Source organism: Arvicola amphibius, chromosome 18, assembly GCF_903992535.2.
Source record: "Arvicola amphibius chromosome 18, mArvAmp1.2, whole genome shotgun sequence".
Taxonomy (NCBI): Eukaryota; Metazoa; Chordata; class Mammalia; order Rodentia; family Cricetidae; genus Arvicola; species Arvicola amphibius.
In genome coordinates, this window is record NC_052064.1 from 10,269,519 (window position 1) to 10,282,222 (window position 12,704).

Consider the following 12,704-nt stretch of genomic DNA (forward strand, 5'->3'; position numbering starts at 1 on the left):
CAGATAACGTAACTGCAAGGAAGATCTAACTGCTAGACAAAGGGATGGCCCCAAGTACCAGACATGGAAACACGCTGACAAAGAGGTTTGGTTTGGGGGAATTTTTCATTCAACAGAAAGGAGGCAATGCCAAGAGGACTCGACCCCAGAATGGGTATGTGAGGACTCTCATCGCAAACCCATACCTTCCTCCTCTCGCTCCAGAATTAGCGCCGCCTATCATGGCATGAAGATTTTTATTGTATGGAAAGACGTAAATCTGAAACAGTTTCTAGAGTGTTTGGAGACAACTAACCTAAATAACGAAATTTCTGAAAATACCCTCTGTTTGGGCTCAGCAGATGTCAGCCCAACTCAGGGAAATGCTTTCTAACCTGGGACACCAAGACAAGCATCTACTGTGGTCCTCCCGATAGCTAGGGCTGGTGAGAAGGGGGTGGCAGGCTGTGCTGAAGGTGACAGAAAAGCCTAGTGCATTCTTATCATGTTAGTAATTGCATCAAATACTGATAAATAGTATTTTAAAAAAGTGGGCATTCAACAAAATGCTGGAAACTATCAAGTATGTTTTAAATATGTTAATTACTATAATACTTGATTCTTTACAATACCCCTGAATTTTAACATGTCATGGTCTGGGAACAAAAACGCAAGTATGGACTAGCATAAAAAACACTGATACCAAGGTTCAATTGATTCCTGTACTTCAGCCATTGTTCCTAACACATAACAGCCTGTATCTGGGAAGCACACACACACACACACACACACACACACACACACGTGTACAAGAAATGAAGGTGTGAGTAAGGTTTTTCAGTGGTTTTAGTTTCTGGTTTGGTGTTGTGTTTGGTTTTTGTGTAGAGACTGAAGATGAAGCTTGTCAATCCACGACAAACAATTGTTCTACCCCTGAGTTACATCCCCATACCAAGGTATGACATTTTGAAATAGGTCCCACCACAGTCTGTATAAGAAACAGTCATTTCCTCATTACAATAGTAGTAGATGTACTGCCACACTTCATCATGTTGTCTTTCCAGCTGTACTCCTAGGGACAATCCTAACTAACCAATAGTTTGAAATGATGATGAGATGAAGGGTACAAATCAATACTGCTGTGTCAGGGCAAGAGTACTTGGACCTAGCAACCTAGCAACCTAGCAACTACATCATCAAATGCTTCAAAACATAACAGAACCCTGTGCCAATAGTTTTCATGGGTTTTCATGATTTCCTACGGTTATCACAGGTATAAAATAATCAAACTAATGCACTGCTGTTGAGGTTTAAACAGTGTTACCAATCTTACTAGTCAGTGACAAATGAAAAGAAAATGCAATTACAAGTAATAAAAATTAGAAATGTAATCATAGTACAGTATCCTTTCTGTATTATAATACACTACCAAATGCTATATATTAATGTAAGCTTAAAATGTTATATACATGTATTTATAGATACAAATATAACAGAGAAACTGCTTTGTATATTCCTTATTATCCCATAAATTACTAATTATCCCTAAATTCTGTTTCTCTACGTCATTTCTTCCTGGGCCTCCTCGTTCCCTTGCTTCTATTGAATCTACCCAGTGCAGAATTCACTCCAATACTTTCTACGTAGGGCAAGAAAAATAACTCGATTTGTCTTTTTAGAGAAGTCCCAAAAGAAAGTCATGGGACCACCTGCATCCCGAGACTCCTTGCACTTTCCTTGCTCTCCCTTACCCACAGAAGCCATGGAAACCCTCTGAGGTGTCAATGCTCTGCAGGTTTCTTAGTGAGCTGTCACGTGTCCCTGGTGAGAACTTCAGGGTCTTCAGCTTCCCCCTCACTGATACTGCCCAGTTCTTGTTCCGTCTGTTCCCTGAGCTTCATGGAGATGCTGTGTGCTTACTGGAGAAATTGTCTCCTGGTTCGGCTTTACTGTACTCATTTCTCTAATTATATGGTGGGTTTCAGAACCTACGGCACTACCATCTGCCTAATTCTATCAAATCTGACCCTTAAACTATGTTCAATTCTATTACAATAACAAAAAAACCCCTTCATGTGGAAAGAGAAGTATCAAATACAACAAGCAGGTGGGTCCCAGCTTCTCTTGTTTTAGCTAATTCCTTTTTAAAATCTATAAATTAGTATTCAAAGGACATTGTTAATGTTTACATCATGATGCATGCATTGCATTGACTTTTCAAACTGCATGCCCTCCATTAGCAATAAGCACACACAACAATCAAATCATGGTTTCTAAGTTTCATTCTGCAATTGGCAGGGGATGGAGGGAAAATGAGGGCTGTCTAGAGAAATGGCAGATTCAAGACCAAAGGCAGAAAACGTATAATTATAAACCAAATTATTGTTTAGAATCAGAAACTATAAGAATTTTCAAAGCAAGGGAATGAGGGTACGTTTAAACTGAAAACCAGAAACAACCTAAAAAGCTTGCACCTATAGGAACAATTATAACAATAGGCAAAAGGAGTATCATTACCCATACACTGTAGCTAGGATTCCCAGAGAGCATACAAGATGATCACTCCAATGAAACCAGATAGATAGTACTTCTTAGCATGAGATTAATTCATGTAATATCTAGTATGATAATTTCTGCAAACCATTACAGGCTAATATATGGTACCAGGTAACTACAGAGTAGATTGTATACACTTGCCTTAAGATGGTTGGAGCTTGACTGCTGTCTACAGCTCTCAGTTTCTTCTACATAACACTAGTTCTGAAGGTTCTCTGGGAAGTCAATGGTGGAGCTGTGACACTGGCAAACCCACTTTACAGTAACAAGTAATGATCACAAGTAAGGGTGTAGGGCTACATAACCCAGTTTCAGAGGTGCTGCAGTACTATTTACTTCTGCTTTATTGACACTGGATCTGCTCCGTAGCATAAAACGTTATGAAACTTAAGTGTCAACACTACTGGAGCACTTCAGTGGCTTTTCTGGGTCTGATGCCACAGAAACTTTGAGCTCAACGCTTGTTAAATACCACGTGTTTTTAGCAAGGTAACGGAATCAGGCTTCCTTGCCAACTCCCTCTCACTCCTTAAACCCTTAGGGCATCAATGTCCAAAGATTATTAAGTGTCAGTAAAGTCTGAAAATTATTCCGTTTCAAAAGATCACAGAATATTTTTACAACAATAAGTGCCAGCCAGCCCTGAAAGTCTGAGTTCCAATTACATTTTTGTAAGTGAGAAGCAGCAAGCATCCTGGATGAGAATGCCTCTTCGACAAGCTACATATTGAAAATGCCCCATCTCAGTGAAGCAGTACTTAGAGGTGAGAGCTGGGGAAGGCAAGGGGCTCATCCGGTTGTGGCCCTCATGAGTGAGAACGGTGTCCGGACTACAGGCTCACCACACTGCCAGGATCCTGACTGAGGCCTTCCCAGCTCTAGAAGGAGGAAAGTAATTGTCTCTTTCTGAGGCCACACAGTCTACTGGATTCGCTACACTCAAACTAAGGCAAACACTTTAGTCAAAAAGGCAAGAATTGCCTTGGTTTTGAGCTGAGGGTTTCCTAAAAATGAGTGGCCTTTCCCTCTGAGGATCAACGCCTGGCTGTTAAATTCTAAAATATTTCCATCGGAAGCAAACTGTGAGATAACACCTGAACTGCGCTCATTGTTCAGTGAAATGCTTTGTGAACCTGCCGACTTAGAAAACTTCTCATGAGCACAGACAAGTCCACAGACATCTCTAAGAGGGTGAAATACAAAGGGTTCACAATGATAAATTTTTCTAACTCCAAAAACAATTCTTTTGCATGGTTTTCTGAGACAGGGTTTCTCTGTAGCTTTGGAACCTGTCCTGGAACTCACTTTGTAGACCAGGCTGGCTTTGAACTCATAGACATCCGCCTGCCTCTGCCTCCTGAGTGCTGGGATTAAAGGCATGTGCTACCACCACCCGGCCAAACAATCTTATTTTTTTTAAAAAAGAAAAAGGTATTGTTTTGTTTTCTTTCTAAAAATAAGTTAAATGATTTCATATTTGCTTGCTGGGCACTCTTAACTCAAGAGTCTTGTCTAGTTTTCTCTCTTCCAAAATATTCAACCATAGGAGAAAAATGCATAAACTCTCACTAAAAACACCACCTGCCGTCATCCGCACAGTGTGTGGCTATGTTGAAGACTAGTCCTTCCGGGTACCCCCTGATATATGGGGGGGGTCCTTACCGAGCTGGGGCTGGAGTGCCGCCGCACTTTGGGTGACTCTTTGCCAGCCAAGGAGGACTTGAAGTTAATGCAGGCATTATTCTCGGAATGCACCCTTTTGACTTGGTTGGCAGGCTTCTCGAAGGGGTCGAAGGTGCTCTGTGTCCTCTGGACTCTGACTTTTTTGTCCTCAGGGATGGTGTCCAGGTGCTTGATCACTGAATCCGTCCCCTGGCAGTTCCGTGTAGACATCTTTGTGACACATATCTGGAAAATAGAAGGGATGACTTGAGTGAGCCTCACTGAAACAGCACGAGCACAGCACGCACTGATCTGGCCAGGACGCGTGTCAACTTCAGAAAAGCCCACTGAATGAGCTATACTCATGATGCAGAAAATTCCTTATAACTCTTCTGTGTAGACTCGCAGTTTGCACGTTAAAAAAATAAAAAAAGAAAATTTATCTACCTAAGACAAACAAACAAAAATACCTTATGGCATAGGCCGTGTATCCTGCAAGGTTCTGGACTCTCAGGTTTTATCATCTGACTGCAAATGGGTATTTCTAAATCATCAAAAGAGTGGAAAACCCATTTCATAAAACAAACAAACAAACAAAGCCACAGTTAGCCAGGATGGAACTGGCACCTACCAGGCACGGCAGGAGCTGACAGAAGCAGGAGCTGAAGAAAGCTAAGGAGTATGGGGCTACTTTGTTTCAAACGTTTACCTCTGAAGACCCAGGTTGAAAATTTCCACCATCTTGATTGACTTCATGTCAAGTGGAGTGAAATAGTAGTTAGGTGATAATAACGAGGACGATTGTGGGTTTTCCTTTTTGATTTGAAAGCTAAGGGATTAGACTACCAGCGAAAGACAGCAACTTTACACCGTTTACACCATTACAGGATGTTTCCCTTAGGCACCTCCTTTCCCCTCCCGGGCCCACCTGCAGTCACTTTACTGTGAGGTGGTGGATGTGTAAGTGGGTGGGCCCAGCAGAAGGAAGTCAGACCACTGACTGTGTGCATTTCCTTCATTTCTGGACTCTAGAACATTCTCTCCTCCTCCTTTCTCTCCCTTTCCCTCCCACTCTGCTTCTCTCTCTGCTTTGCTCTCAGCAAGGCCTGCAGCTGCCATACCACAAACGTGAGCGTCTTTGCTCTACCATGCACCTTAGCCGTGGTGCTGCATGGCACAGGGCCCCGAGCAACAGTCAGCTACCTGAAGGCCGGGATGTGGAAACCTCTGCTGGTTTCAGGTCATCCCGGGTATCTTGTCACAGCAACAGAAGATCTACACAGCAACCCCAGGGAAACAATTTCGGGATGGAACTGCTTTTACCGCTTCTCTTAAAAAGCTTCCCTACATGATGTCAAACGAGAAAAGCTGGGGAACATTTACTAAAAGTCCATATTGTTAAAGCTCAAAGACCAGCACTGGAATAACGTGCAGCTTGAGTCCATTCGGAGAGTAACTGTGTGTGTGTATACCGATACACACACTGTTGTGACCACACAGAAACAGCTGTGGTGTCAATGTTTCCGAGCGTGCATAAACACAGTGGAAAACAACAGAAAGCAGAATATCAGCTATCTGCAGACACAAGTAAAGGTTATTAAATTTATAAGCTTTTATTTGAATGATGCAATAAATCTGCAAAATTGTATGCTAAGAAATAACAAGTAAAATGTGTGCATAAAATAAACCAAGCTTCAGGAAAAAATTAATTCGATATTCAGCATCTACCCTGTTCCAAGAATTTGCCACCATTGTTGAGTATAGGTTGAAGTATGATTAAACCAAATGAGACAGATCCTTCTGAACACACCTCAGAAGTGCTTAGGATGTTTTGGGAGTCTGGGGTTTCTTGTTATTTATTTTTTATGTACATGTATATGTGTCGCTGTGTATGTGTGTGTGCGCGCGCACGTGTGTTCGTGTATGTGCCACATTTGTGTAGTATCTGGAGAGGCCAGAAGAGGATGCTGAGTTACCAATGGTTCTGAAACCACCAACACGGATGCTGAGAACCAAACTTGGGGCCTCACGAAGAACAGAAAGTGATCTAAACTGCTGAGCCATTTCTCCAGCTCTGAAGGTATATATTTTTAAAGATTCAATATAGAATCTTCTACACATGATCAAAACTTAATAATATACCATAAATATGCTAAGAGCATTCAATATTTTAAGGATTTGTGTTCTTTTTAAAGATAGGAAGTCAATAAATAAAAAACTAACACCATCACTGAGTCAGTCAACAGACACATGAGCCTCGAGTGTCACTAAACCCTAAACACAAGAGGTTCTTAGACAAATTCATAAACATGCAATGCTAATATATAATATATAATATATAATATATAATATATAATATATAATATATAATATATAAATGTGTAACGTGTAACGTGTAATGTGTGATATGTAATATAATATGTAACATGTAACATGTAACATAATATATAGTATATAGTATGTGGTATGTGGTATGTGATATGTAATATGTAATATATAATATAATATAAAATATAAAATACACATACATAAACATAATATTAAATGAACGTAGGAAAGAAGAAAGATATAAAGATATAAGCTTGGAATCAATCTTAAGATACTTAGAAGAGTGGATGAAATCCAAAATAAGAATAAAATTAAATAACAATTCAAAATCAAAATGGAAATAAAAAACATTAATGAAAATGAATAAAAATTAAAAACAAAGTTAAAAATTGACAAACATCTATGTAGACTGACAAAGAAATGGAAAAAAAACTCAATTTCTTTTAATTTAGACTCCAGTAACTTGAGTTGGAAATAAATCAGCCTGCCATAGTAGTTTTCCAGTACCACGCTCTTCATATGTGAAGGTCACACTAGCAGACCATATGTGAGGGACATTACTGCTCTTTTAAAAACCTTAAAGGTTTTTTTTTTTATTTTAGTTTAGATGTATGCATATTTTGCCTGCATATATGTATATGCACCACATGCATGCTCAGTGCCCACAGAGCCCAGAAGATGATGTTGGAACTGGAGTTGCAAACACTTGGAAGCTGCAAAGCGAATGCTGGGAACATCCCAGGTCCCCTGTGAGAGCAGCAAGTGCTCTTCACTGCTGAGCCTTCCTTCCCTCCAGCTCTGAGCTTCAACAATCCTTCGCCTAAGTCCATGAAAGAAAGGGCCACGCAATGTTACTGCAGCCTTTCTCCAGTCATGCTCAGTTCTTGTAATAAATTTTATACAAAAAGAATAATTAATCATCATGTTTTATTTTAAAAAGAGCTAAAGGCTTCAAGACATTCATCCCAAAGCTATTGTTTAAAAAGCACAATGCTGCTGCAAAGATAACAAATGCATATGTTCATGAATAGCTATCATCAAGATTCTTCTGCTGAAGGTTTTAATAGGTGGATTCTAAAACAGTATCTGAATCTCTTGCCTTTGAATAATCCTCTCCCTTTTCCATGCAAATATAATATGATATATACTTCCCTGCTCCCATATCCACCCTTCCTATGTCCCAACCATCCCATTACCCCAAGCGCTCCCCATCCTCCCCTTTACACTTTTCTCTCCCCATCTCCCCTTACCCCGATCCCACCCTATCCCCTAGTTCCCAATTTTTGCCCAGCAACATGGCAGACAATGAGGGAAGCTGAGAAGCCAAGGACAACGGCACTGGATTTTGATCCTATTACATATACTGACTTTGTGGGGGGGCTAGCCTGTTTGGATGCTCACCTACCTAGACCTGGATGGAGTGGGGAGGAACTTGGACTTCCCACAAGGCAGGGAACCCTTACTGCTCTTCGGACAGGAAAGGGAGGGGGAGTGGAGAGGGGAGGCGAGGAGGAGGCAGAAATTTTTAATAAAATAAAAAAAGAATTACAACAAAACAAAAAATATATATAATATGATATCATATGATTATATCGTTTTATATACACACACTAGATTACCTGGTGGGATGAACAATATTAAGAGAGCCCTCCAAAACCAAGAAAGACAGAAAGCTGAGGGCTGACTAGTCTGAAAGGCAGCCATGACCACACTGAGCACTATAGGATGCGACCACGAGGTATAACACAGCCTTAGCCTGACAACTGTCAGGAAAACTGGGACCACAGAACTGCACACACAGTAAAACTAGTTCTGTCAACAAGGAAGAGGACTTTGAGCTTCAGGCGAAAACCACCACCCAGACACCAACCTGACTTCAGCCTGGTAAGATCCCAAGACGAGAAACCCTACTGAAACTGAGAAATAATAAGCCAGTGCCTGTGAGGTACCATGTTACCCAAGGGTAGAAACCTGGTATGTGCACTTTGCTGAAACAGCCTGAAGCACTCTGATACCTGAGCAGAATGTACAAAAAACATAAACAAACAAGCAAAAACACTGCTGTGTAGACCACTAAACAAATTTGATATGCTGTATCAAATCCAGGCTAAAAGAAGCAATGGCTGTCATGATTGCTGTCACTATATATGGCTATGTACTGGGCACCATCAATCATAACTTCATGAGTTACAAAGCTCATTAACAAGTTTCTCCACATAATTAAGGTTATACCGAATTTATGCTGCTCTCCAGGTCAGCCAGGCTGCCACAAAACATACAGGTAACCATACCTTCTCTGGGCATGCATCTTTATCAAGGGAAGAAATGTATACTGAGTTTTCCATATAACGCAAAGGAACTCTTCTAGGTAGGTTTCATGTTCCCAGTATTTAGGACACAGGACTTCAACGTGATCTGCCCAACAGTGATCTGTTGTCTATGAGCACAACAGAAAGCCAAGCTCACTCGGGTCCTCCTGACACACCTGGGCTCAGCTCTGCTGCCTTCACACACTCCTGGGAGAATTCTCCTGGAGACCCCGAATTAAGAACTCTGGTTCAGAGAAGGACCCAGCAAGGTGAAATAACAGCAAAGCCCATGCCTTGCGCGAAGCTGTAATTTCCGCTAGCTCTTAGCATGGAACTACTGAGTGACACAGACCCAGCAGAAGAGGCCTGGATGACAGATTCCATGTGTGTGCCATTCCCCTGCACCCACATCTTCCTGTGAGCCCCTCCGTAATCTGTAAGCAAGTATGGATCATGATTACAGATATAACCTCATAAGTAAGAAGACTCAGAGACAGAACCCCACACCTCGCAAGGAGACTTCTCCAGCCCGTAAACAGTAACCTCTTCATCCATTTCCAGCTCATCCCACTGCGTGCCTGTATTCTGGCTGATGTTATAGCTCCCACTGAAAAAAATAGCTTCCAGCTCACAGGACATAAGTGTCGGGGGTGGGTGGGAGAGAAGAATTGAAGAAGAAAAATAAATGGAGCCTAGGAAACATCCAGCTATTGACTGGAAAGCTAGAGGCCTTTTTTAAAATAGCAGAAGAACGTTAGTCGGATAAGAGAATCTGCCTAACAGAGCCCCCACTGATGATACAGTGGTTGGTTATTCAACTCTCAAAAAGAAACATAATATTGTGTTTAAATCAAATGAGTTACTGAAAAAGCATGAATTCAATGTGATTTCAAATGACAAAAGCCACTAAAGTAGGAATAGCAACTACAATAGGAAAGGATGAATCCAATACAATATAACCAATCTTAACACAGAAAATGCCAAGTAGTGCTACACCAAGCAGGAAATTTACTGAAGACATGGAAGGATGCTCACGGGTCGGGTGGGGTGGGGTGGGGGACAAGCGGGTGGTGCCAGTTTAGAAACAAGAGTAACATGGTCTGCTCTGGGGATAAAGACCAGGGCAATATGACAGTGCCGTGAAGGATAGGCAATATTCCCCAAATGACATACTCCAAAATGCACATCTGTGAGACAACAGACTGCAAAAAGAAATGCCCACCTATGCGAGGCAGCCTTCAAAACAAGTTAACTTTTTACAAGATATGTGAAATAACCCCTAAGAAGAAAACTCAGTTTGACTTCCATTCTATGGTTCAAGTCTGAGTCACTTAATTTAGATAAGACAACTAAGACCCCCAAATGACTAACAACTAAGATTCTATAACCTATGCTACTGTACAACTATAAAGATAACACAATCCCAAGAACACACAAGAAAATATTGTTAGTAAACTTCCTGGAGAGGCTTCAGAAATAAAATGAGTCCAACCCCTAGTATCGGTGTTTAGAACAGGACATGCATAGATATGGCAATCATATTTACAACAACCATCTTCATGTTATGTGCTTTATTTAGAGTATATGAAGTATGTTAGGATCAGGGAAATTAGTCTGTAAAAGGAGGGCAACTTGAGTAAGTCAGCAATCAGAGATTAAATATGGAGAAAGAAAAATTTTAAAGATTTAAATATTTATATATGTGTGAGAGACAATATGAAAGAGACACTGAGAGAACAAGTGTGTGTGTGTGTGTGTGTGTGTGTGTGTGAGAGAGAGAGAGAGAGAGAGAGAGAGAGAGAGAGAGAGAGAGAGAGAGAGAGAGAAAGAGAGAGAAAAGACATATGTAGTATGTGGGTACCCACAGAGGTCAAGCACCTCTGAGCTGGTTATGGGCTGCTGTGAGCCACCCAACATGGGTGCTGGAAACCAAACACTGGTCTATACAAGAGCAATAAGCACTCTTAACAACGAAGCCATTTCTCCAGACCTAAATTAATTTTAATTGACTGTATTAGCTACACATATTTTTAAGGCTATGAGTACTTGGCCATGCACAAAGATAGCAGACTGAAGCTGCTCCAGGCACAGGAGACTTAGGCCATTCCATAGATCAGCAGCTTTTACCATTTGCTGCATAGACTTTGGCAGTGGCCTTCCTCCCAAGGGAAGCCACAACTGTGCTAAAAATTCCCTCTGCCTAGAAGCCCTTGATGATTCAGACACTTAGCCAGCTTTATTAAGAATCCCTTCAGTGACTGCATTTAATCTGCTATATTTTGTGTACTTATGTTGCAACACTTCCTTTTAATTAACAATCTTAACACTCTCTCCCCTCCGTAGGGCGATGACTTTATCTTATATTCATTCGACAACTCTCAAAACCAATTTGCCTTCAAAGGTCCTCTTGAAGAATCTAGCCGATATTTGCTTACAAAGTCTTGAGGAACAGGATGCATCTATGGTTTAAAAGTGGTCTTCTCAAATCTTGGGGCCAGGAGAAAACATCTTGGGTACATGTGCCTGAGGCGGATCACGGTAAACAAGCACACTATCGCCCCATGTGAGAACAAGACATGCCAACACTAATGGGAATTAAGGATCTATTTTCTCCAGCTGCGGTGTTTCACACTGCATCTACAAACAGAGGTGACACGAATTACATAAGCAGGGACGTGTGGTACTTGAAAACACTTAAAAAGAAGAAAAATCATCATCAATAGCCGAATAAACTTATTTTCTTTTCTTCCAGTGAAGTCAGCAGAACCTAAATTTTTGATCTAGGTGAGAAATGAAACCACACATAGAGATATTCATCTGAATAAGTATGGCCCACTACCTCTTTGTGTTGTTCTTTGAGAATGTCATATCATATATTTTATCATACTCTTTACCATCCTCCAGTTCCTCCCATCTCCTCCCTGCTTCCCTCCCCACCAACTTTGTGTCCTTTCTTTCTTATAAGATAAAAAACCAGCACCATCACCACCAAACAACAACCACAACAACAGCAGCAACAACACCAGCAATAATACCACCAATAACAACAGCAACACCACCAACAACACCAACAGCAGCAGCAAAAACAACAGCAGCAACAGCAGCAACACCACCAACAACACAAACATATCACTAAAAAGGTGCAATCCATTTGTGTTGATCAACCACTCCTGAGGATGTTGATGTACCCCGTTTCACTCCACAGAAGGCACCTGACTTTCTGTCAGCCAGCAGCTGTCATTTGTGAGCAGTGGGCCTTCGTGCCCACTTCATCACCATGCTGGGCCTGTGTCTGCCTTGAGCATCTGCCCTGCTGTGTCTGGAAAATGCTGTTTCTTCCAAACTGTCCACCGCCGCTTGCTCTTCGAGTCCTCCCCTTCTGCATAAATCCCTGAGCCTCAAGTGGGGGTGACAGCGACATCCCACTCAGGGCCAAGCGCCCCAAAGTCTCTCACCCTCTAAACACTGCAGCTGTGAGTCTCTGTGCTAACTGCCGTCTACTACAAGAAGAAGCATCTCTGATGAGGGCTGAGGAAGGTACTGACCTATGGGTACAGTGATACCATTGGGAGTCATTTAACAGCTTTGTTAATTTAGCAGAATAATCATAGTTGGTTCACTGGTTCCATGAATTATTTAGCCTCATTAATTATATCAGATATAGGTTCCATCTCGTAGAGTTGGTCTGACCATCCTTAACAAAAGTTTGTTAATTTGTTGCTACACCCTAACTTGGTTTAAGAAAAGGAAAAGTTAGCTATTCAATGTTGGGGCTCCAGCAGGCAGAGTTTGACCTATGATTTTTGCTTGCAGCTATGGAAACCTAGCCAACTGTCTACTGAAACCTCAGCAGTAGATGGGAGAGAGCGT

At 41.4% G+C, this 12,704-nt stretch overlaps 1 protein-coding gene across 1 annotated transcript in view; it reads right to left on the reverse strand.

The window, feature by feature from the left end:
• The window catches only part of Cdk14 (cyclin dependent kinase 14), a 529,530-nt gene that overhangs the window by 401,876 nt on the left and 114,950 nt on the right, over positions 1–12,704 (reverse strand). The window contains exon 3 of the mRNA XM_038315331.1: positions 4,198–4,443. Within this exon, the coding sequence (XP_038171259.1) occupies positions 4,198–4,443 (246 nt within the window). The remainder of the gene's footprint in view (positions 1–4,197; positions 4,444–12,704) is intronic.